General features: G+C 50.3%; 2 protein-coding genes across 5 annotated transcripts; both read left to right on the top strand.

Moving 5' to 3' along the window:
• Positions 1 to 469: 469 nt before the first annotated feature.
• LOC1271955 (integrin alpha-PS1) lies at positions 470 to 14420 on the top strand. Of its 3 annotated transcripts, none has more exons than XM_061658039.1 (9): positions 470 to 1450; positions 1759 to 1886; positions 4852 to 4890; positions 6216 to 6343; positions 6435 to 7030; positions 8015 to 8554; positions 8632 to 9319; positions 9993 to 10370; positions 11985 to 14420. In XM_061658039.1, exons 1-9 carry the CDS (start codon positions 1236 to 1238, stop codon positions 12903 to 12905), a joined length of 3633 nt encoding a protein of 1210 aa, XP_061514023.1. In that variant the 5' UTR covers positions 470 to 1235; the 3' UTR covers positions 12906 to 14420. The 3 variants fall into 3 exon arrangements, with proteins under 3 accessions (XP_061514023.1, XP_061514018.1, XP_061514029.1); XM_061658034.1 differs by having other exon boundaries at positions 4852 to 4896; XM_061658045.1 differs by lacking the exon at positions 4852 to 4890.
• A 3936-nt stretch (positions 14421 to 18356) lies between these two features.
• Positions 18357 to 22409, top strand: LOC11175599 (uncharacterized). 2 transcript variants are annotated; one of them, XM_061657938.1, is made up of 4 exons: positions 18357 to 18459; positions 19065 to 19636; positions 20863 to 21185; positions 21463 to 22409. In XM_061657938.1, the coding sequence occupies exons 2-4, from the start codon at positions 19201 to 19203 to the stop codon at positions 22039 to 22041; spliced, it is 1338 nt and encodes a 445-aa protein (XP_061513922.1). In that variant the 5' UTR covers positions 18357 to 18459; positions 19065 to 19200; the 3' UTR covers positions 22042 to 22409. The 2 variants fall into 2 exon arrangements, with proteins under 2 accessions (XP_061513922.1, XP_061513913.1); XM_061657929.1 differs by having other exon boundaries at positions 18371 to 18528.
• Positions 22410 to 22550: the final 141 nt, after the last annotated feature.

Genomic DNA, 22550 nt, shown 5'->3' with positions numbered 1-22550 from the left:
TCTGAGTTTATATTCCTGAGTTTAGATTGACAGATAAAATCGGATGCGGCGTCCGACGAAATCAAAAATTTTTGATTCCGTCGTACGACGAAATCGCACGTCCGACGTTATCTGTCAAATTCCATATAAAATTTTGACAGGCCTTCCGATAAAATCGCATCCGATGGAGCACAGACACGGGCCTTACAGGAGATAGATACAGGTTCTGAACCTGTTCCATGGCCAAAGATAGGGTTCGGATGAAAAATTGTATCTGGTGGAGATTATATTGATTGATCAAAAATAAATAGCAAAAAATGAATCCATCGAAAAATTGTTGATCTCAATCTTACTGAAAAAAAAATATTAAAAAAAAACATAAAAAATACTCTCATCCAACACTACCTCGCGCCCACTGTCCAGCGGGAAAGAGAGCGAACGAGCGAACCGAGCAGCGACGGGCAAAAGACCGAGCGAGCGAGCGAGACCGGCACACCAAACAGCAAGCGAGATACACGACGGGCGCTGCACGCTGTCGTCCAGGAGCCACCCGCGACCGAGCCAACGGTCTACCGTTTGCTTCAGTACCGTTTTCTTCGCACGCACGCCCAGGCTCGGAACGAACGCTCCCTGGGCCTCCCATACTCGGCCAAAGTTTTGCCAAGCGCGTACCTCTCCCGCGTTCCGTGCTGCAGCAAACCCGCACCCCGTACGCCACCTTCCTTTCCTCCTTTCCCATCCCTCCCCTACCACCCGCTCGACATTCCTCATTCATCCGAACGCACGGTGAAAATACACACGCACGCACACACACGCACACCATACCCTTCCCGTGCTGTATTTGTTGTGCTCCGTGTCGACCCCGCGTGTGTTTGTTTTCCTTTACCCAGCCAGCCAGCGTCCCGTGTGTGTGTGTGTTTGTCTGTGAGCGTTTCATTATTTTTTTGTGAATGAAAATGTGTTACGATTTTCCCGCTGGCGCTCGGTAGTTGTCGGTCCCGCTACCCACTCTCATCCCAAACCCACTCTCGCGCGTGTGTGTGTGTGCGGCTGGTTTTAATTATTAGCCCCGCTCTTCCCCGTACCCTGTCAAAAAGAAAAACACCCGTCTGCCCAAGCGCCCCAGTGCATAGGGGTGGTCGGTCGCGGGGTGGTCACCTGGGCACGGCCGCGAAATTCGCCCTCGTTTTATCAATCCGCCCATCCGTGCGCGCCTGCACTTGTGTCTCTGTGTGCGTGCGTGTGAGCGAACCGAGATGACACACCTGGCGCTGGCGGCGGCGGCGGTGGTGGTGGTGGTGGTGGTGCTGGCCGGTCGCACCTTCGCCTTCAACCTCGAGACGCGCCACATGCTGGAGAAGCAGGGCCAGCCCGGTTCCTACTTTGGCTACTCGGTCGCCGGCCACAGCCAGCGGGTCGGTGGTGGTGGCGGTGCCGGCGGACGCAACGGGGCCGGAAATGCAACGCACTGGTAAGTGGGGAGGCGGGACGGTGGACGAGTGGTGGCACCAATGCAAATGCAAGTGCCGTTTCGGGCGAAGGGAGAAGGTGACGAACGAACGAACTTGCCCAGACACACGCTAACCCGTTTTTTGTTCTCTCTTTCTTCTTCTTTTTCTTTTTCTTCTTTGTTTTGTCCATTCCTCTTCCCATCCCTTTCGTTTCATTTTGCCCTCCGGGTGGGTTGATGGTGCAAAAAAAAAAAAAAAAAAACAAAAAAAAACAACACAACCCTTCGCTGGCAAACCCGTTCCCCGTGTGTGTTTTATACATTTATAGGATGCTGGTGGGCGCACCGCTCGGGCAGAATCTGCAGCCCGGCTCGAACCACTCGGGCGCCCTGTTCCGGTGTCCGATTACGCTGGCGCAGGACGACTGCACGCAGGTCATCACCGATGGCCACCGGTGTAAGTGAACGCCCGCAGCCGCGCGGTGGTGGAGCGTGAAAGGCGCCACAGAAAAGGGATGGTGTTGGGGGCTTCTTCTTGCTATGTATCCGTTTTTTTTTTGGTGGTTGGGTATTTTTTTCAAGTGGGTGGTGTTGGTGGTGGTAGTAGTTGTGGAGAGTGTGAGCATATTTTATATATATATGTTTATGGCAGAAGCGTTTAGTTCCCGGTGATGGGCGCAAAAGGTTTCATGTTAGCTCATGTAGGATTGTAAAAAACGAAACGAATCGATACATGGAAAGTCCCATGTGCTGTGCCATTCTCCTACCCAATCTTCAATTTACCGCTATTCGAATTTTATAGCTAAACAGATTCACGTTTAAGCGTAAAGTTTTAGTGCCAGCAGCATCGGCAGCAGCATTCCCTTCGCCAAAAGGGTCAACAACAGCGCCCTGACCTCCGCGCCACGATGCGGGGAGCAATAAAAGAAACCTTCAATCTCTCGATGCGCCCTGCCACCATTCAACCTCACCAATCAACCCTTAATGTCTGCGTTCGTGTGTGTGTGTGTGTGTGTAAGTGTGCGCCTATCGATAACGTGGATGCTGCCGGTGACTGGCAGAACAAATTTACCCAATCCACAAAAAAGAAAACTCAATCCCCTTCGCTGCTCGCCTAAACAGTTGGATAACAATGGCAACGAGCCATTTCGGTGTGATGGAGTGGAGAGGAAAAAGGGCACACGGGCGGGGAGGCAACGAGAGAGAGAGGCGCGAACAAAAATGCTGAAACATCGCGCGCCCAGCGAAAAGACGACGATGGAGGTGCATCCGCCATAGGCAGGCGGCATCATATCCACTTGACGCCCGGGACGCCGGGATGATCTCATCCCGTGTAATCGCAGCCAGCATCCGAGGAGGAAGCAAAACAACAGCAACCAATTATATATAGCTAGAAGATGAAGTAGTAGCCAGCCAGAAACACACACACACACACACACAAAGCCGTTGCAGCGTCGTAATCCCGTTTTAATGCTCTCCAGTTGGTCGCCGGATTATTTCCAGATGTTTTGCAGCAGCACCAGCAGCAGGATAGGAGTTTTACCGCAAACACACACATTGACCGCATCGAGCTATTTTATTGTCGCGCTTACCCCGTGCGACTATAGTTATATTTATAAAATCCCGGCTGCAAGCAAACGGCAGACGTGCTCGCCCGGACACTCGAAATATTCCAGCGGCCATAGGAAGAATGGTTGCGCCCTTTTCTTCCCGCGCTTGCTGCTTGTTTTTTTCTGTCTGCGGCTTCGTCGCTTCGCGGAGATTTTGTGCTGCACGCGAAAAACGATCCTTTTCACCCCCCCTTTCCACGACTGCCCCGCGTTTTATGATGAGCGTTTCATAAAACAAAACCATAACGACCAAACCAACAGCACACGCTTCTTGCTGCTGGTGCTGGGACGGTTTTATGTTTATACCCTCCTCCCTGTCAGCCTCCACCACCCATCACCCATCGCGTAACATAAGAGACCTTTCGCACCTTCAGGCGCGTATCCGTCAGAGCAAAAACAAAAAACAAAAAAAGAGAAACCTCCCGGCCACGGGTGTTTTGATTTAATTACATTCCGGTGCCATTCCGGATGGTGGTGATGATGGTGGAATGGGTGGTTCCGTAAAAGGCAATGGGCTTAAGGAGGGTGTTGCGGGACTTTTGTTTCGCTAAACCGTGCTCGTTCGGTTCGGTTCTAGTGTGAGCAGCGCGCTCTCGCCACACACATACAAACACACACTCATATAAACATTTCAAAAAACGCACGGAACCGTGAACCAATGCTTCTGGGTTGATTGTTTATGTTGGGTTTTGCCATTACCTTGTACACACGGAACTTCTTTTTTGTTTTAGCTGATAATTTCAGTAATGCTTTCCTGTGGCAAGTATGCTGTTAACTGAATCTCATTCAGTACAGTTGACTGCTGGGATCGAAACATGACATTTTATCGTAATCATAGCGAAACCATTGTTCAGCAATTGGAATTGGTGCAAGTCCAATCCAATCGTTTTTTTAAGGAAACGATAGCGCTATTAATAGCAGTGCTGCAAAATGTCATGATGGTCATCACCGAAAACAATCAACATGACCGTGGTAGCTTGATGCTCATTGCTGATACTCAATGAAAGTGGCATGCCGAAGTTTCAACCACCAACAGTCTCGACTGAAACGAAGTTCAAGTCAGCTCACGTGTAACAACTGAGATGATCAGGCGATGAGACTCATACCGTTGGTGGACCAATAACATGCTAGGTTGTCACCTTTGAAGCATCCAATTCTTCGTCACTCACTTGGTCATGACATTTTCTATCAGTGATGATCACGACATTCTTGGGACATACTAGGCAAGTAGTTCTAAGTAATAACATGAGCATGATTTCTCTGTCTGCTTTGATGATCTGTCGGGTCAAACAGAGCGACAAAACATGGTCATTTTGTTGCTAGGAACCACCCGCACGCACCACATATCTCCCATGACTATCGTGATGATCACCAGGCAGAAAACGTCACGACCAAGTGACTGACCAAGAGTTGGTTGAACAAAGTGTGACGGTCGCACCAACTATTTGAGTCTCACCTTTGATCATCACAGTAGAGGCTCGTGACGCTGACATGACTTGACATTTCAGTGACATTTTGCAGAATTGATCACAGTAAAACAAAAAAAAAGTCATGTCATAGTGAGTGCCCAAGCTTTGGTTGCAAAATTTTTCACCAAACGAATGTATTGAACCACACCAACTGTTTGAACATCACCTCTGATTATCACAATTGAGCACGTGGTGCTGACATTTTTTTTTATGACATTGACAGTGACATTTTGCAGCACTGATTACAAGATCTGTAAAACAGCTTTGAAATAGAAAAATGAAGCAAAAACCAACCCCTTTCTTTCCTCCTTTTTTTTCCTTTTCTTACGCTATTCGTCACTAGCGCCCACCGGGAAGTATCTTCCCTTTCGCCAAGCGTACAGTAAGTGTAAGTGCAGCCTGTCTATTGGGTTTATTTTTCTTCTACTCTATTCTAATCCAATTTCATTCTCTTCTATGCCATTTGTTTGGTTTTGCATCTTTATCTTGTTGTTGTTGTTTCTTGTTGTTCGATCCCGTTCGTGTATAAATATATATTAGCTTGGAATGATTAATTTTTTATGTTTTTCTTTTTCTCTCTCTCTTTTTCATTATATTTACACAAAACACACATACACACACTAAACATACAACAACAACAAAAAACACATTAATGTTATCGTACCGATTAGGCAGCAGCCAAGGAGCGCTCTTGCTATTCAGATCACCATGTTTAAGCGTACAAAACATAGCAATTAGTGTGCAAATAGTTGTATCGCCGCCTGATTAGTTCGTTTTGCGGCATGCGGCCTGCGCTCGATCGAGGAAAAGCAAATGGGCAGCAAATCCCCCCCCCCCCCCATGTTTCCGGTCCTCAAAATCTTCCCCCCCCCCCTCACACCCTGATCCAGTTCCTTCCCCATATTGCGCGCTGTGTTTGTGTTTGCTTACGGGTGCACAGTGCAGACGGTCCCGTTTCATCACGAATGCGTATCGAATTTATCGAAAAGAAGAAGGGTTGCCTGTTTTTGATTAAGGGCATTTTTCTCTTTCCTTCTCTGTCTCTCTCTCTTTCTGTCTCTTTCTCTTCCGAGTAGCACGGTACCTCGTACGCGATTGAGTGAGTAGGGTTTGGTCCCAACTTGGTGTTTGAGTTTGTTCCCGTTTTTTTCCCTCGCTCCCTTAAGTGCGTTATTTTTAAAATTTTTCAAAAGCCCATTTCCCAACGCTTATCACCCTCCCGAAACCCTCCCCTTCCCTTTCCTTCGCGCATGCCCGTATCGTTGAAGTTAAACAGTTTTACAATTTACATTCATTTGCATCTTTTTTAACACCCCATTGGCATGAAGATGTTCTGTTTTTTTTTTAATGTATTTTTTATTTAATATTTTCGATTCGATTTCGATTTGCTCTTAAACCCGTTCAATGTGGTATTTTTTTTTTATTTCATTGCATCACTGTTACTCTGTTGCATTTTGTTGCATCGTTGCCCGTTTTTGCCTGTAAATCGTTTTTGTATAATTGTTTGGCGTATTGCGTTTTGCTTATTTATAGTTTTACTTCGATTGATCTTTAATTTAGCGTTAGCTTTCTCGCTCTTTCGTTTTTGCGTGTGATTTGATTCTGCCTGCACTAAATTGCGGCGCCCGTATCGAGCGCTTGGTGGTGGGAAATCGAAACCGAATACTAATCGCTCGACACTTTCTCTCTTTGCGTGCGGGCTTTTAGCGGACGATTTCGACGACGACGAGCTGCTGGGCGACGGGGAGTCCCGCCTGGAGCCGCCCGGTGTGGACGAAATCAAGAACAACCAGTGGCTGGGCGTCACGGTCGAAACGGGCGGCCAGGAGAACAAGGCAAGCAGAGCAGACGCATTTCACACAACACCGCAACAGAACAAAAAGCAATTTTCTAATTCTCGTTCTCTCTCTCTCTCTCTCGTCGCAGATCTTTGTGTGCGCGCATCGGTACATTAAAATCAACAACCCGCAGTCGCTGGCGTACACCGCGTCCGGGCCCGGCTCGCCCGGCCTGTACCTCGGCCAGGGCGTCTGCTACGTGCTGAACGAGGACTTTTCGTTCGGCTTCGCGGTCGAGGTGTGCCGGGGCCGGTCGATCGAGCGCGAGCACCAGCAGTACGCGTTCTGCCAGTCGGGCACGTCCGGCGCGGTGCTGCCGGACGGTACCGCGCTGATCGGGACGCCCGGCGCGATGACCTGGAAGGGCACGCTGTTTAACGTCGCGATCGAGGGCGGCTTCCTGTCGCGCGACAAGTTCCAGTACTTTGCGCCGCACGACAACCTGCACTCGCCGGTGCCGAACTACAGCTACCTCGGCATGGCCGTCACCGGTGGCCGCTTCTTCGGCGAGTACATGGCGTACGCGGGCGGTGCGCCGCGCGCCGCCCAGGGCAACGGGGAGGTCGTGATCTTTACCAACCGGCAGAAGCGCAACCCGTTCGATCATGTCGTGTCGCTGCGGGGCGAACAGTTCGGGTCCGGCTTTGGCAGTACGCTCGCGTCGGCCGACATCAACGGCGATGGGTAAGCATTTTGTGGGGAGGGGGAGGAGATGGGATATTATCTCGTTAGTTTGAGGCTTTTTTATCGCTGATAACGCGAGCGAGCCGTCGGGAATTATGCGCATTATTGGGGCGGGGTGGTGAGAATCATAAAATCACGATCTCGTTTGCTTGCGATTTCGCCACGTCATCAGGCCCTCCCGGTGCGTGCATTACATCATCGATTGGTATCGATCGGTACGATGCTGCTCTTGTAAACAGCACTGTTTGAAGTGCATGATCAACCTTTTTCGCGTGAATTCGTAAAGCCAGTATATCACCACAAAACACCAGAAAAACCCCTCCATCGATCTTAAAATACTCCACGAGATGGAACTCTCTGACTCAACTCTCTTCCCATTGTACGGATGAATCAAGCTTCTCGCCAGATTGGCAAATCTGCTTACGCTGCTTTCCTTGCCGACGAAGGACAGACTCATAGGGGAAGCTTACTGGTCCGAAACCACCGCCGGGGGCAGCTGTTAGCACAAACATGAGCCATTTTTATCATTTTCACTCCCTCCCGTTGATAAGCTCTGTTTAGTTCGCACACACAGCATATCGCACGTTTGCTTTTCTCCGCGCCCGCAGTGACGTGTACTCCCGCTTGTGTGTGTGTTGTTTTGTGCGCGCGAAAGCTTCATCCCCCCCTTTCCGCCAGGTTCAATATTTGCTCTATTAGTTGTGCTGCCGCGCCGGCGACGCTCCAGCCATTGATAATCCGTGGAATTCGAACCGAACCAAGCGGCTGCTATCAGTTTTGCATACGCCCCATGCTCACGTGTCCCCCAGTAGTCCCACCCCGCGCTCGCGCAAACCACGGCACTCATGCGGCACCGACTGTCGCGAAGGTTAAGTGAGGTCGACTTCCCCCCATTTACGGAACGGTTGCAGCGCGCAAAAATGTGGCATTATTTTATTATTTTTTACATTTTTACTTTATCGAATTTCTCTCTCTCTTCCACAGCCGGCTAGACTTGCTGGTGGGCGCCCCGAACTACTTCAACCGTACCGATGGAGGCGCGGTGTACGTCTACCTGAACCGGGGCACCAGCTTCGGGCCCGAGTACGACCAGCGGCTAACCGGGCGGCTCGAGTCGCGGTTCGGCACCGCCATCGCCAACTGTGGCGACCTCAACCACGACGGGCTGGACGACGTGGCGATCGGGGCACCGTACGAGTCGGCCGGCAGTGGCCGGGTGTACATACACTTCGGCACGCCCGACGGGGCCCTGTCGCCCGAGCCGGTGCAGACGATCGATCCGTCCGAGCTGTTCGCGACGCCGTGGCGCACCTTTGGCAGCTCGCTCGACGGTGGGCACGATCTGGACGGCAACTCCTATCCCGACCTGATCATCGGCTCGTACGCTAGCGATCGGGTCGTGGCGCTGCTCGCCCGCCCCATCATCAACATACGCACGTACGAGGAGCAGCAGGCGGGCGAGCCGGGCTCGATCGATCCGACCCGTGTCGGCTGCCCGTCCGATCCGACCGCAAACGTCACGTGGTAAGTGGGGAGTGCCCGTCCCTGCTCCATCCGCGCTCCATCTTTTAACCTGACTTTATTCTCATTTTACCCCGCAGCTTCAGCTTCCGGGCGTGCAGTGCGGTGGACGATGCGTCCCTGAGCGAGGGCGACGTGTCGGCGGACTCGTCCCTGCAGCTGCGCTGCACCATCCAGGCGGAAACGTTTCTGAACAAGTTTTCGCGCGTGTACTTCGGCACCGGCGGTGGGCCGGGCGCGGACAAGACCCCGGCCGTCCCGGGTGCGGCCGCGACGCGCACCAACATACTGAAGCGCCGGTTCCGGCTGGCGGTGAGCGGCAGGCCGGTGTGCCACGATGTGACGGCGTACCTGAAGGAGGGCACGCGCGACATACAGAACCCGATCCAGTTCCGCATCAGCTACACGCTCGACGAGGAGCGTGCGAACGGTGGGACCGGTGCTGGTGGACGCCGGGGTCGAAAGGAGCGGGAGCTGCCCCGGCTGGAACCGATCCTGAACCGGACGGCGGCAGAGCGCACGTACACCATGCCGTTTCAGAAGGACTGCGGTGTGGACGGGCTGTGCCAGTCGGCCCTGGTCATCCAGAACGCGACGCTGGTGGGGCTGGCCCGGAGCGGTGGCGCCGCCGGTGGCGAGTACCAGCTGGTGCTGGGGCTCGACCGGACGCTGACGCTGGCCCTGACGGTACAGAATCGGGCCGATTCGGCGTACGAAACGCACCTGTACGTGCGGCACGATGCTTCCCTCACGTACGCCGGCTCGAAGGTATGATATTTTACCATCCCTATCATCATCAGCAGTGCTGCAAAATGTCAATGTCATAAAAAAATCTGACGGAAACAAAATCCATGTCAGCGTAACGCACTCAATTGCGATAATCAGAGGTGATACTCAAAACGATTGATGTGACCAATGCATGCTTCGTGACATTTTAGCAACCAACGCTTGGTCAGTCACTTTGTCATGACTTTTTTTTACTGTGATCAGTTCTGCAAAATGTTACTGACATAATCATGACAAATTCCGGCCGATACAAAATAATGTCAGCGTCACGAGCTCTACTGTGATGATCAGCATGTGATTGATCCTCCAACTGTTTCAGTCTCACCTCTGATCATCTCAGTTGTGAGCTGGTTTGAGCCGTTTTAGTTATGAGTGTTGCTGATTGGCAGCACTGTTCACAGCCACTAAAAAGTCATAATTATGATTGCAACGGCATCAAGCTGGTCAGTAAGAGCATTGCGTTGGACTCAAGCATTCGCATGTCCCGTTCGGCATGTCATGACGCACTTTCATGGAGTATCAGCAATGAGCATCAAGCTACCACGGTCATGCTCATTGTTTTCGTTGGTGTACATCTCGTGATGGTTATGACATTTTGCACCACTAATCATTATAAGCAGCCGCATTTAAATTCCTTTTCCCATTCCCTACGCAGGGCTCGTCGGTGTGCGGCGCACACAACGCAACGATGGTCGACTGCAGCATCGGCAACCCGCTGAAGCGGAACGGTGAGGTGCAGCTGTCGCTGCGGTTCGATGCCCGCTCGCTCGAGGAGTACGGGTCGAGCAAGGGCCCGAACGGTCTCTCGCAGCACGTGGCGCTGGCCGTGTTCGTCAACACCACGTCGCAGGACACGGGCAATAGGACGCGGGCGCAGCTGAACCTGCGCATTCAGCGCGCGGTCAAGCTGAGCATCAGCGGCAAGGCGCTGCCGGAGCAGGTGTTTTACGGCGGGGGCGGCGAGCAGATCATGGGCGAGAGTGCGATCCACTCGCTGGACGAGATCGGTATGCCCGTGCAGCACAAGTATCAGGTAAGCGAGGGGGCTAGAGGGGGATAACGTGTAACTTTAGAAAGTGCAACGTTTCGTGTTTTAAATAGTCCAAAGTTCGCATTTTGCATTGCACAGCAAACACTTGTTGGCATCAGGCTCAACAAAAGTCTGTTTTAGAACCTTTTAGGTCTTATTCTAGAAAGGCAAAATACGCCAAGCATTCTTTTCTCCAACACTATTTCCAAGAATTTAAACACGTAAACATTTGTGTCGTAAATATTCAGCAACTGGTAAAAACGGCAATAAAATCAAGTACAAATCTCATGTTCTGGTGCTTTAAGCATCATGACACCCACCTGGCAAAGACGGAGACCCTGTCATGGGGTAAGATGGAAACCAACATTATTGAGCTATTTTGCTTCTGCTATCAATTTGCTGATTAACAGACGTCATCAAATTGCATTAAATCAAAGGCTAATCGAAGGTTATGGACCAACCAGCTTTTGGAGAAAGCATTAAAACCTGCGAAGAACGGAACATCGGTGACAACCAGCAACCATACACTTTGCTTTCACTTGCCCGTCGCTGACTAGGTACGCAAACTCAATGTCTTGCCACGAATAAGAACAAGAAGAAGAAGCATTGATATCATATTGAGATCTTTCAAGAATAGATGAAAGATTCTGTGGGATTTCAAAGAGCATAAAGATGAATTTTGACTTGGTTTCCAAAAATGACCTGAAGGTCCAATTCTTCTATAAGTCCACCAAAGTTGCTGGGGTCGCGGACTTGAGTAATTTCCTAAAGAGAAGTCCTAAGCTGTTTGTTGGAAGTGGCGCTTATACACCGTTTTCGAGCCCAAGTAAACGATGTTAAGGTGCTTTCTGAACATTGTTCAACTATCAGGTCTATAAATAAGTTTGGACGTTTTTTACGGTGTTCCATGTTTCATAGGCCTGAATAGACATCGATTTTATTCAGAAAAGTGAATTCAGTCACTTTGTATAACAGAAATTTTCCCATCTTTTCGGCAGATTGTGGATTCGTTCACAATAAAAAGTAAAATCTGGTTTGGAGGTAATCCATGTATCGATCCAATTTTTCAGTTGGTTGGTTGGTCTTCCGGATCATGCGTAATGCTTTTAAACGCTGACAAATAGCTGGCTGAGTAATCCCAAACGTCGGATTTGCCAGCTGAGACTGTGTTTGGATCGAGTCTTCATGAAGTGTTGTGTGCAGTGCTCGACCTTCGTACTTTGTTGGCCGTCGAAAAATCATATTTTCAATTGATCGTAAAAACAGGAAGTTTGATAGAAGTTTCAACACATTTTTTGATAAAATTTGAGACTTTCTTATTTTCTCAGTCGTTGCATTTATACATCATCACTTCGTTTTTAGGTACCTTAGTCTACTATGGAACAACGCTTAAGGTACAATATTTGTGGCAGTTTATAGAAAAGGTGATACGATGATAACTCGTAACGTTTGCGCAATCGATGGAAGATCGGACTTTTATTGACGGATTGATTATTACATCACATCTTATCTTCAGCTACTGTGGGCCACTCGTACCTTATCGCAACCCCCACACGTCCTCATGCATCAATGCCAAAAACTCACCCAAACCTCTCCCCCAACCCTTTCCAATTGCAGATCTACAACGACGGGCCGTGGCGTGCACCGATGGTTCGGCTGGAGATCGACTGGCCGCTGCAGGTGGCCAACAACAAACCGCAGGGCAAGTGGCTGCTCTACCTCGATGCGCTGCCCGTGCTGGACATGTCCGGCATCATGGGTGACGGGCGCAGCACCTGCGACGTCCTGCGCAAGGACGAACCGGACGGTGCCGTTGTCGCCGGGGGCGATTCCGTCCCGCTCGTCAACCCGCTCGGTTTGCCGAGCCGCACCGGGCCGAGCGCGCCGCCCAGCCCGTTCACGGCGCTGCGCAGCGCCAACTACACCCGGGCGGGCCGCGTGCGCCGCGACCGGGCGATGGTGCTGCGCCCGCAGGCCGGCGACGGCGCCGTCCAGATGGACTGTGCCAGCCAGACGGCCAAGTGCGTGCGGATCGTGTGCAAGATACACGATCTCGGGCCGAAATCGCACGCCCTCGTCACCGTGACCGCGCGGCTCTGGAACGCCACGCTCGTGAGCGATTACGCGCAGGTCGACGTGGTGCGGATCGGGTCGAGCGCCCGGTTCGTCGTCGAGGGCATCGACGAGCTGCTCGACCAGGCGCACCAGCCAGCCAGCCTGACCGTGCGCACGGAAGCGTTCCCGGAGATGGGGCCGCCGATCGTCGCGATGGACGTGCCGTGGTGGCTCATCCTCATCGCCGCCATTACCGGGCTGCTGGTGCTGATCGCGCTCACCTACCTGCTCTACCGGTGCGGGTTCTTCCGCCGCAAGCGGCACACCGGCGACGATCCGACGCTGAGCGGCAATCTCGAGCGGCGCCGCGACCCGTCCGGCGGCGGGGGAGGCGGCGGCGGCACCTACGACGAGCTGAACGACACCAACGGCAGCGGGGGCGGTACGGCCGAGCGGAAACCGTTCCTTGGCCGGCGCTCCTAGGCGCGAAGAAGCAGGGGGAAGGGTTCCTTCAGGACCCCCACACCACTCCGCCGGACACGTACTCCAGAGCATTCAATTGTGCCATTTTCTTTCGCTTTACCCGACACACATCTCCCTTCCCCGTTCGTTGCACTTTACACTACGGGGATGGGGAGGAAGGGGAAGCTGTGAGCGTTTTGTTACTTAACGAGAATGAGCCGTTTAACGTTTAAGTGTGTTAGGGGCGTTGTCTTCCAACCGTTACGGGACGATGGTGCCGGGAACGTGACATGTTCCGAGGGTTCCGATTTTTTTTTTCTATTTTCGACCCGTTCGAATTGCCTTATCCAAAAGGAGTGGGGGAGTAGGTGGCTGAAATGGGGAAGGGGGAGGCTAGTGCCAATCAATGTGCTCCTCTTCCCCACCACTCACCACCTACCCCTCCCTCCGTGGACTGTAGTAGCTAACTTAAGCGAGTAGGTTAATTTGTTCGCGAGGACTTACCAATTTATGATTACGATAGACAGTTAATTCGTTCGATACTGCCCCGCGCAGTGAAGGATGCGCAGCAGCAAAACAACTAAAAAACAGAGGATAGAGGGAGTGGGCCATTTTTTATATACATCTATATATATACATACGCACATTAGTAAAGTTTTATGGCGCCGTGTTAGTACCTTGCCAAACATTTCGAATATAGGTAGGCCTTAGCTTAGCGTAGAGGGGTCGTGTGCGCGGATATACGCCTCACCACCCAACAAGCCTGTACACACGTACACGGGATGTGCCTGTGCGTCTTAGCCGATACTTTTTAGCTATTTTTTTTTATTTTTTGTTTAAATTCGTTCCCTCCACGGGCCGAGGTTACTAGAGACTTAAAACTGTTTTGCAAACCACTGCAGGCAAGCGTAGTTATACAAATCCTCATCCATCCACCCAGTGCATACGGCGATATATGAGGGCGAGGGCGTAGAAACGGCGTCTTCTTGACAGACAGTTCGTCCAATTGTTTGTTTTTGTTTTTAATTATTATTTTATTTTGGCCCGCACAATACACTGAGGAGACTGCCGGTGGGAGCAGACACGCAGGGTGCCAGTATTAATAAGAGGTGACACGATATAGAGTATATTATACGTGTACGTGGTTCGTGGTGCATGTGCCTTCACTCCACCTTCAAGTGTCGTTTCGAGTGGGTAGGGGTTTTTTTTTTCTTAAATTAATTTAATTTCCATTTTTGTGTGGAGCCACTGTAGCCTCCGTGAAACAAACACGCGGGCGAACGGCTTAATACCGCTCGCATGCACGCAAATTGTCCACACAGACAAACAGACTCGCCGGGGCAGCTATGACTAGAGCTAACAGCGAACCGAGCGGAAGATGCAAAACGGTTGCACACTCATACGCGAAACAAACAAAAAATCAAACTTTGGTCCTATTTTATTCCATCCATTAATAACGAGAAGACGAATAAAAATGGAAATGGAGGAGGCGGTTATGCTATTTACTTTATACATTATAAAACTCTGTAAATCAAATTTTTGTGCGTGTATATCACTTACTCGTAGGAAAGAAATTGAACTGTTGTAAGAAGTTGTAAGTTTGTTTCTGTTGTGAATGAGTGAAGTCTGGGTTGGGTTATTTGGGACAACAACAAAAAAAAAACATAATAAAAAGGCGTCACAAGATGATGCTTTAATGAGTGGCGGGATGCTTCTGGAGCGTTCGGCACTAATTAGCGATAAGAGGTTTGGTCTCTTAATTGCGAGCGCGCGCGCGCGCGCGTTCGTGTTGTTGCACCTTCGCTAATGGCAAACCCCGACCATCGCGACGCTACCGGCGGGGCGTATACCAACCAAGCCAATTTGAGCCCATTCCTGGGGATGCACAGCCCGGGGCGGATTAGTGCGTGCCATCGTTACTAGGGAGTGTCAATTATTTTTACACTTGATCGGGCCGGACATAGCTATCCGTGTTGCTGACGGTTCAGTGGTGTTTTGTAAGCCGGACGTCTGACGTCGGACGTTACCGCTTAATAACGCAAAGCAAACTAAGGCAAACAACAGCCAGAACTAATGAATGATGTGGGGGGCTTTTTTTTTCTTCCCAGGAACGAACCTAACTCCCCAACGGTTAGTGCGTGGTCTTTGAACCTTGGATTTAATGTTGTAAATCTCAACCTCTCTTTTTAGAAACATCAAACGTGGATTGGCAGCTGACTCATCTTGAGCATCTTTAAACCCCCGGTGGATCTGTGGAGGAATAGAGGTGCACACTATCTGCTCCGTTTCTACGCCTCGAGAACGTTCTAGAACCTCAGTTACGTTAGGTGCTGCCCCTTTCCGAACGTCACCAAATAACTTGGATGGGCCGTGAGCATAACTGTGTACAGGAATAAATATTGAATCCGAAATCGAGGCACTAGTGACAACCCAAGAACAATCACAGGATCTCATCCGGGCAAAGCGGTTTTATTTTTCTTTTATAGACTTTCAGGGGACGTACAATAAGTTACAGAATTAGTACATGACTTAACCTTCGATCTTCTCGGTCATTTGGGTAATGCGCTCTCAACCGTAGCAATATCACTGTTTATTTGATTAAAATAATGATTTAATTTCAATTTGCTATTACCAATTTGAAATTTAGGTTTTAATATAGAGAATTTATGAACATGGAGCAATAAAACAATTAAAAAGTTGATTAAATCTAAACTAAAAGTTTGTTTAGTATGAAGAATACCCTTTTTTTGAGGTGTACGCTGAATTTAATGGCTTCAAAACATGATACTGAGGCTGAGGCTCTACCCATACCAGTCTAGGACCCGTTCACGAACCCAAACCAAGCATGATTTCATATCGATTCTGGAGTTGATTCTACACTCATACCGGTCCTGGAACTGATACTGATCCAAAACTGGATCTGATCATCAACTCATAGCGGTCCTGGAACCGATCATGAACCCATACACAGGTCCTGGATCCTATGATGATACACATACCGGTCCGCATATCTATGATGTACACATACCGGTCCAAGAATCTCTGAAGAACACATACCGGTCTTGGAGCTGATACTGAACCTATACCGATTCTGGAACTGATACCGATCTGAAACTGGTACCGGAACCGATCATGAACTCACACCAGTCCAGGATCCTATGATGAACACATACCGGTTCTGAAACTGATACTGAATCTATACCGGTCCTGGAACTGATACTGCACCTATACCGGTCCTGGCACTGATACTAAACCTATACCGGTCCTGGAACTGCTCTAGATACCGGTACCGGAACCGATGATGAACTCATACCGGTCCAGGATCCTATGATGAACATATACAGATCCTAGAACTGATATTGAACCCATACCAGTCATAAAACTGATATTGATCCGATATCGGTCCTGGAACTGATATTGAACCCATTCCGGTCCGGGAACCGATACTCAACCCATACCGATCCTGCAACTAATATTGAACCCATACCAGTCATGAAATTGATACTGAACCCATACAAGTCATGGAACTGATATTGATCCGATACCGGTCCTGGAACTGATTTTGACCCCATACCTGTCCTTGAACTGATCATGCATTCATACCGGTCCGAGAACCTTTGATGAACATATACCGGTCCTGGAACTGAAACTGAACCCATACCGGTCCTGGAACTGATACCGATCCGAAACTGCTACCGGAACCGATCATGAACTCATACTAGTCCAGGATCCTATGATGAACCTATACCGGTCCTGGAACTGATACTGAACCCATATCTGTCCTGGAACTGATTCAGAATTCATACCGGTCCGGGAACCTTTGACGAACTCATACTGGTCCTGGAACTGATACTGAACCTATACCGGTCCTGGAACTGATACTGAGCTCATGCCAGTCCTGAAATCACGCCCGATTATATTCCGTTCCTGTACCCGGTCCGGATTCGGTTCGGGGCTGGATCCGATACAGTTTCAGTTCCGATCAAGTAACTGATTCTGCTGGTCGCCAATCCAATTTGTTCGCAGTACATATGCAGCGTAGGAATTTTAGCAGAATTTGTATAGTGATTTGTGCCATTAGTTTTATTCTTCAATGTTTACTTAGGTAATAACTGCTTAGGTTACTCTTTGGTCGATTTTGTTCTTTTAATACTTTCCATTTGCTAGATATTGGTTGGGACCTAGCCTGGAAGTTGAACGTAAAAGCTTTCTCGCTGTAAACTTGTTTGGAAAATTGAGCGTAATTTTGGAAGAGGACATAATGGAACTTACGAATCTCTTTCCAACAAGGTAAGGCATCCGCTCAAGCACTCCAAACACCATTATTCTAACAGACGCGAAGACATGACCTGTCGTTCGTCAAGATCATCCTTTCCTATCAAGAGTGGTTGAAGGATATGTAGCTAAACCAATCTTTGAAAAACGTCATCCGAAAAGCAGCACTGGCCAAACTCCAGCAAGCCTAACTCCAGAATGTAATTCCTAATTCAATTCCCAAATTTAATGTATATTTCCAAGCGTCACTTCATTTATTTTTTCTTATTCGGAATCGTTTCCCTAAATAGGTAAACAACAGACGATAACTAGCACGTTCACGCCATTGATACAGCGACAAACAACGCAACCGTTCGTTCGAATTCTGCTCATTACTGCACGGGAATTCCGAGCGCGGGCTAAAAATTGAACCGCCGGCGATCGTGTCCTGCCCGTTTGCCGTAGGTCGCCGTAGGTGTCATGGTGCTAATAAGTGCACTCGTGGGTCGCACTAATTTCATCGGCAGTGATCCGTAACATCTTCTCCCCCCTCTCCCACACAGTTTTCCACAACTAATTAGATCGACATGGGGCACTATGACGACCGCCTCCTCTTCCTGCTACGCCGCGGGTTCGTCGCCTAACGCCCGGCGTGCGCAAGAAGGCGCTGCTGGAGCAGCAAACGGCAAAAGAAATCCGAAGACAAACCGAACGCACGCACATGGAAAGTGGTGGTGGTGGTGGTGGTGGGGGAGGAGGGGGGAGGAGGTGGTAAGGGTGGCAAAACACACATACGCGCGCGCGCGCGCGACAAAACATGTGTCGCGGGGACGGAATCCAGCTAGAATCCAGAGTAGCGAGCCGATGATGACTCCAACCTCGCTCCCCCACGACACATTTCGTACCTGTAATAATGATACAACAACAAAAAAAAACGTACACACCGGCGTACGGGCGCGATATGTGTGCCGATGTGTGCCCCCTCCCCCCCCCCCCCCCCCTTCAACCGCTTTCCTCTCCTCGATCCGCCGGTGGATGTAACGCAGCACACAGCAAGGAATGGTGGGTTTGGATTTTGAGGACTGGGCGCGCACGGAAGGCAACCGAATGCAGCGGAAACATGCGGTTGCGGGGGGCGGAGGAGGAGGAACGGAAGAAGGGGTAAGCAGGGTAAAAGAAATGCCGAAGCTCACCGGTACTCGCGGGGAGTATTTTATGCGATCGACAGCGGACGAAACTTCCTTAGTTATGATTTGTATCTGACACCGGCGACATCGGCAGCTTCAGGGCCCCCGCGCCGGAACTGATTGGTTAAGCAAAGGTGTATTGTTGTATTTTTTGTTTCACTCTCTCCGAGTGTGTGTGTGTGTGTGCTTTTATTGTCGCTGTGGTAAGTGTGTGTGTGTGTTTTTTTTTTTGCAAATTATAAACAGTGAAAAGGCAACAAAACGGCGGAGAGGATCCTTGCCCAGAGCAGTTTGGAAGTTGGCTCTAGTGGGTGCTGGACCAACACTGGGGAACTCCTACGCGGAAGCTTGCTAGGGGCAACGTTGTTTGGGAAATGAAGTTCAAACTGTGCTCTCCTACCGCGTGACAGGAAATGTAGCCCAAACTGCAAAGATCTCACGTGGATCTCGGAGGAACTTCGGCGTAAAAGCTTCTCCCAAAAAAAAAAAAATAAAATAAAAAGAACCCTTACTTTTTTGCACACATTCGCTTTCCGCTTATCACGTGCGGAATATCTTGCTCCTTTCTTCACTTTTCCACATTTTGGAACCTCTGCTATGTGTGTGTGTGTGTGTGTGTTTGTATGTTACAGTGAAGCAATAGAGAAGGAGAGAATAGAAGAAGAACAAACAAACAACCGATTAACTCCATGTCCGTCCATTAATAATTCGCGATCAATCAATCCGTCTTGCTGCACAGGCACACGAGCGGCGAAGCAGCCGACCAAAGCGCAATCGCGAGACGCGCCCCCTTCACCCGCCCGAACGCTCACGCACGCACGCACAACCATCATCAAACTGCCACCCACCCCACCCGCCCAGCATGTCAGGTCAGCATGTCGGGCGCACCACCGAGCACGCCGATCGCCGCACGTCGCAGATCTGAGGCAGTGATCGACGGGCGCCCGGAAGAGCGGGTAGAGCAGGGCGGACGCGCGGTCTCGTCCGCTAGTGCGACCGGAAGTGGGCTGCCGCACCGACCGGCACCGAAGACGCTTACCACCACCAGCACCACCGGCGACGCAATGGTGCGGCGGTACGAATTTTGCAACACCACCACCGCCGCCGCCGGACCGGATGTTGTTACGAATCCAGTACGACTGGTGGTCGTGCGCGTACGTCATCGAGACGACAATATCAACGTACATTTGCATACCTTCCAACGGAACGGGGGCAGGCGCACCAAGGACGGGGAGCGGCCGGAGACGGGCGGCACCAAGTGCGTGCCGCTGCGCAAGGACTGGTGCCGGCTGCTCTGCCCCGGCATGATATGTAAGTACCGATGTACTGCCACTTAGAACATAGAGGAGGGGGGGGGGGAGGGGGGAGGGACTCGGGGTAGAAGGAAAACAAGGAAAACATGTTATGTTGTTGTTGTTTTTTTTTTCATTCTTTTTTGGAGCTAGTTGTTTCTTGCCATTCGGGGGAAAAGAAATGGAGCTGTTGTTTGGAGCAACGATTTCGCTTTTTGTCTCTTTTATGCTAAAGGGAAGGGAAGCGAAGGGAGAGCCTCTAAGTAAGGAATTTTAATTGAAATTCGTAAGACACAGGGTTTACCAGGAGTTCCCATAGCTATGGGACACTTTACTGACTTCGTCTTACGTGAAATGAACTTAATGTAATGGGAATTGGACTCCATAGCATCCTTGTTGCACAAATCCAATAGGAGTTTCCAACGATCCTGTCCAAAAAGGTTGCCATAGAGTCCAATTTCCATCATATGAAGTTCATTTCCCATAAGATAGAATCAAGGAAGTGTCCCACAACTATGAGAACGTACGGAAAACCCTGTAATCTCTGCTAGCGGGCAGTAACCCTCAATAAGATCGTTTTGTCATGCAGATTGCCTACTTGCAGGCGGATTTAGCAGAGAAGTTGACGTGATGCTGTTCTCACACATTACTTTCAAAACAAACGAATCAATTGCCCTCGTTCGAGCGCGTTTGCGCTTTTGCAAATGGCGTCTAGTGGGCAACCACGTGGTCGCGCCTGTCGTCTAGCAATTTGTCAATTAAATTGAATTGTATGGTGCACCAAGGGCGCCATTTTCGTTCTTGTGTGTGTGTGTGTGGGTCTGTGTAAATGGCGATCAAGAGAAATTACACACACCCAACATCTTCCCCTTCCAACTCTACAAACGAAAAGGTCATCTCCGTTTAGTTCTGCAGCGAATTCTCCAATCCTCCCTTCTACCCTGCTATCTAGCCAATACACACGACAGCATACCTGTCGTTAATTATCGCGCGCACGCATTTCTACCATCTCTCCCCAACCGCGTCCGCGGCGACAACGGCAATGCCAACAATCTGTCGCCGATTAGCGCCCATTTATGGTGGCCGCGGTAAATGCCCCCGTGCAATTTACACCCCATTTATCCATTATCCCTGCATGGCCGGCAAACACCTGCTTGGCTGGGGCGGGTGTCGATTTCGCCAACGCAAGTGCTTCGCATTCTAAGCGTTCTCTCGCCATTTCTCTCGATTGATTCTTCTATGCAGCGGTACACGAGCTGCTGCTGGCGGTGTTCCTCAGCATGGCAGTGTTTTCCGTTGACTCCAAGTCGCTGGACACGAAGCAGCAGCAGCAGCAGCAGCAACAGTCACAGTCCCAGCAGCAGCAGCAGCATCACCATCAGCAGCAGCAGCACCATCACCATCACCAGCACGGCCAAACGCCGGAGCAGCGCATGTGGCTGAACCCGTGCGGCTACCCGTCACCGTACGAGATCACGATCAACACCCCGATCAATATCGACTTCTCGAAGATGCGCGACCAGGTCAACACATCGCTCGGCACGATGGAGGTGTCGATCAGGAACTACGTGAGTATACATCTCCCAATGCCTAGAGGCAATGGTCACTCGGAATGAATTGCTGATTGGAAGATTCTCCAGTCATTGAGAAGTAACCCAAGGTTCTAGCAAGGCTCAGATCAGTGGAGTAGGTGCTCAAACAGTCAGATGCATTTCAGAGCCTCTAAAACTATGTCTGCATCTTCTAATTAACTCAAATTAAACTTGAAGAGTCCAGTCCAATGAAACGGCTCTAATCCCCTTCTTATGGCTTTCATCTCCCTTCTCTCAAAAAAAAAAAAACCAGACCAAAACCATCTTCGGCGTACCGATGGACCGGCACCACACGACCTGGGAAAGCCGGGACGAGCCGTGGATCTACAAGGACGGGCTGCGCATACCGAAAAAGTTCCGCAACGACATCGTCGACACGATCTACATGCGCATCTCGTACATGTCGCTGCAGGAGGCGACGCGCGACTTCTACCGGCTGCTGAAGGACTCGTACCGGCGCTACATCCGGCTCGCCAAGGGCATCGAGAAGATGAAGGAGGATCTGGAGAACGTGCACAACAAGGCGAAGTACAAGCGGTACGAGCTCGAGCTGCTGAACCAGGTGCGGGAGGAGGTGCGGCAGAGCCTGCAGCAGGTGCTGTGCGAGATCTTCGAGGTGCTGGTCGTGATCGACAAGAAGTTCCTGTTCCAGACGCTCCGGGAGGACCACACGATCGACATCAACGACTCGTACCTGGACGAGAGTGAGCGGAAGCTGCGCGACTGGACGATCTACCGCGAGCTGATCAACCAGCTCGAGTACATCATCCAGTACATGAAGGCGCTCGAGCAGCGGCGCACGCACGGTGGCAACCAAAGCAGCAGCGAGTGAGCGGTGGAATTGGACGACGGTTTGGCTGGAAACGATTGGGTAGGGTAGTTCAACGGAACAAGAAAACACATGCTGTGGTACTGATGGAAACGGGGAGAGACAGAGGTTAGCGTGCCGATAGTCTCTGTCTCTCTTTGGGACGACGCACACAAACCTACCTCTGCGTCTCTCTTTCTCTTCATCATCATCATCATCATCATTATCGTCGGAGATTAGCTAAGCGACGAACCTAGCTGTACTGTAAAACCGCACGCCATGCTATGCGCACAACTACTAGAAGAGTATTATTTATATTACAAACAAGGAAGAGTATATTATTGTATGCCGTAACAAACCAGCAAATAAAAAAAAAACATGATTCATCTGAAGCATTCCGTTCCCTGTTGCGCTGCACGCCCCATAGCGCACACCGCCGGAGCATTCTCGGGCAAATTTTTAGAGACGTTCTCGACGTACAGCATTCATCCTACACCTTATCCAGGGGTTTTGATGTAGTTGCATCGAACAGT

Source organism: Anopheles gambiae, chromosome X (genome assembly GCF_943734735.2).
Source record: "Anopheles gambiae chromosome X, idAnoGambNW_F1_1, whole genome shotgun sequence".
In the NCBI taxonomy this organism is placed as follows: Eukaryota; Metazoa; Arthropoda; class Insecta; order Diptera; family Culicidae; genus Anopheles; species Anopheles gambiae.
This window is presented reverse-complemented; position numbering and strand designations above follow the sequence as displayed.

Bases quoted from the DNA above. Each gene is read 5' to 3' on its own strand.
- LOC1271955 (XM_061658034.1), top strand. From the start codon at position 1,236: ATGACACACCTGGCGCTGGCGGCGGCGGCGGTGGTGGTGGTGGTGGTG. The intron at 1,451-1,758 runs GTAAGTGGGGAG...ATACATTTATAG, and splicing joins GCCGGAAATGCAACGCACTG to GATGCTGGTGGGCGCACCGC. The intron at 9,320-9,992 runs GTATGATATTTT...TTCCCTACGCAG, and splicing joins TCACGTACGCCGGCTCGAAG to GGCTCGTCGGTGTGCGGCGC.
- LOC11175599 (XM_061657938.1), top strand. From the start codon at position 19,201: ATGTCGGGCGCACCACCGAGCACGCCGATCGCCGCACGTCGCAGATCT. The intron at 19,637-20,862 runs GTAAGTACCGAT...TCTTCTATGCAG, and splicing joins GCTCTGCCCCGGCATGATAT to CGGTACACGAGCTGCTGCTG. The intron at 21,186-21,462 runs GTGAGTATACAT...AAAAAAAACCAG, and splicing joins AGGTGTCGATCAGGAACTAC to ACCAAAACCATCTTCGGCGT.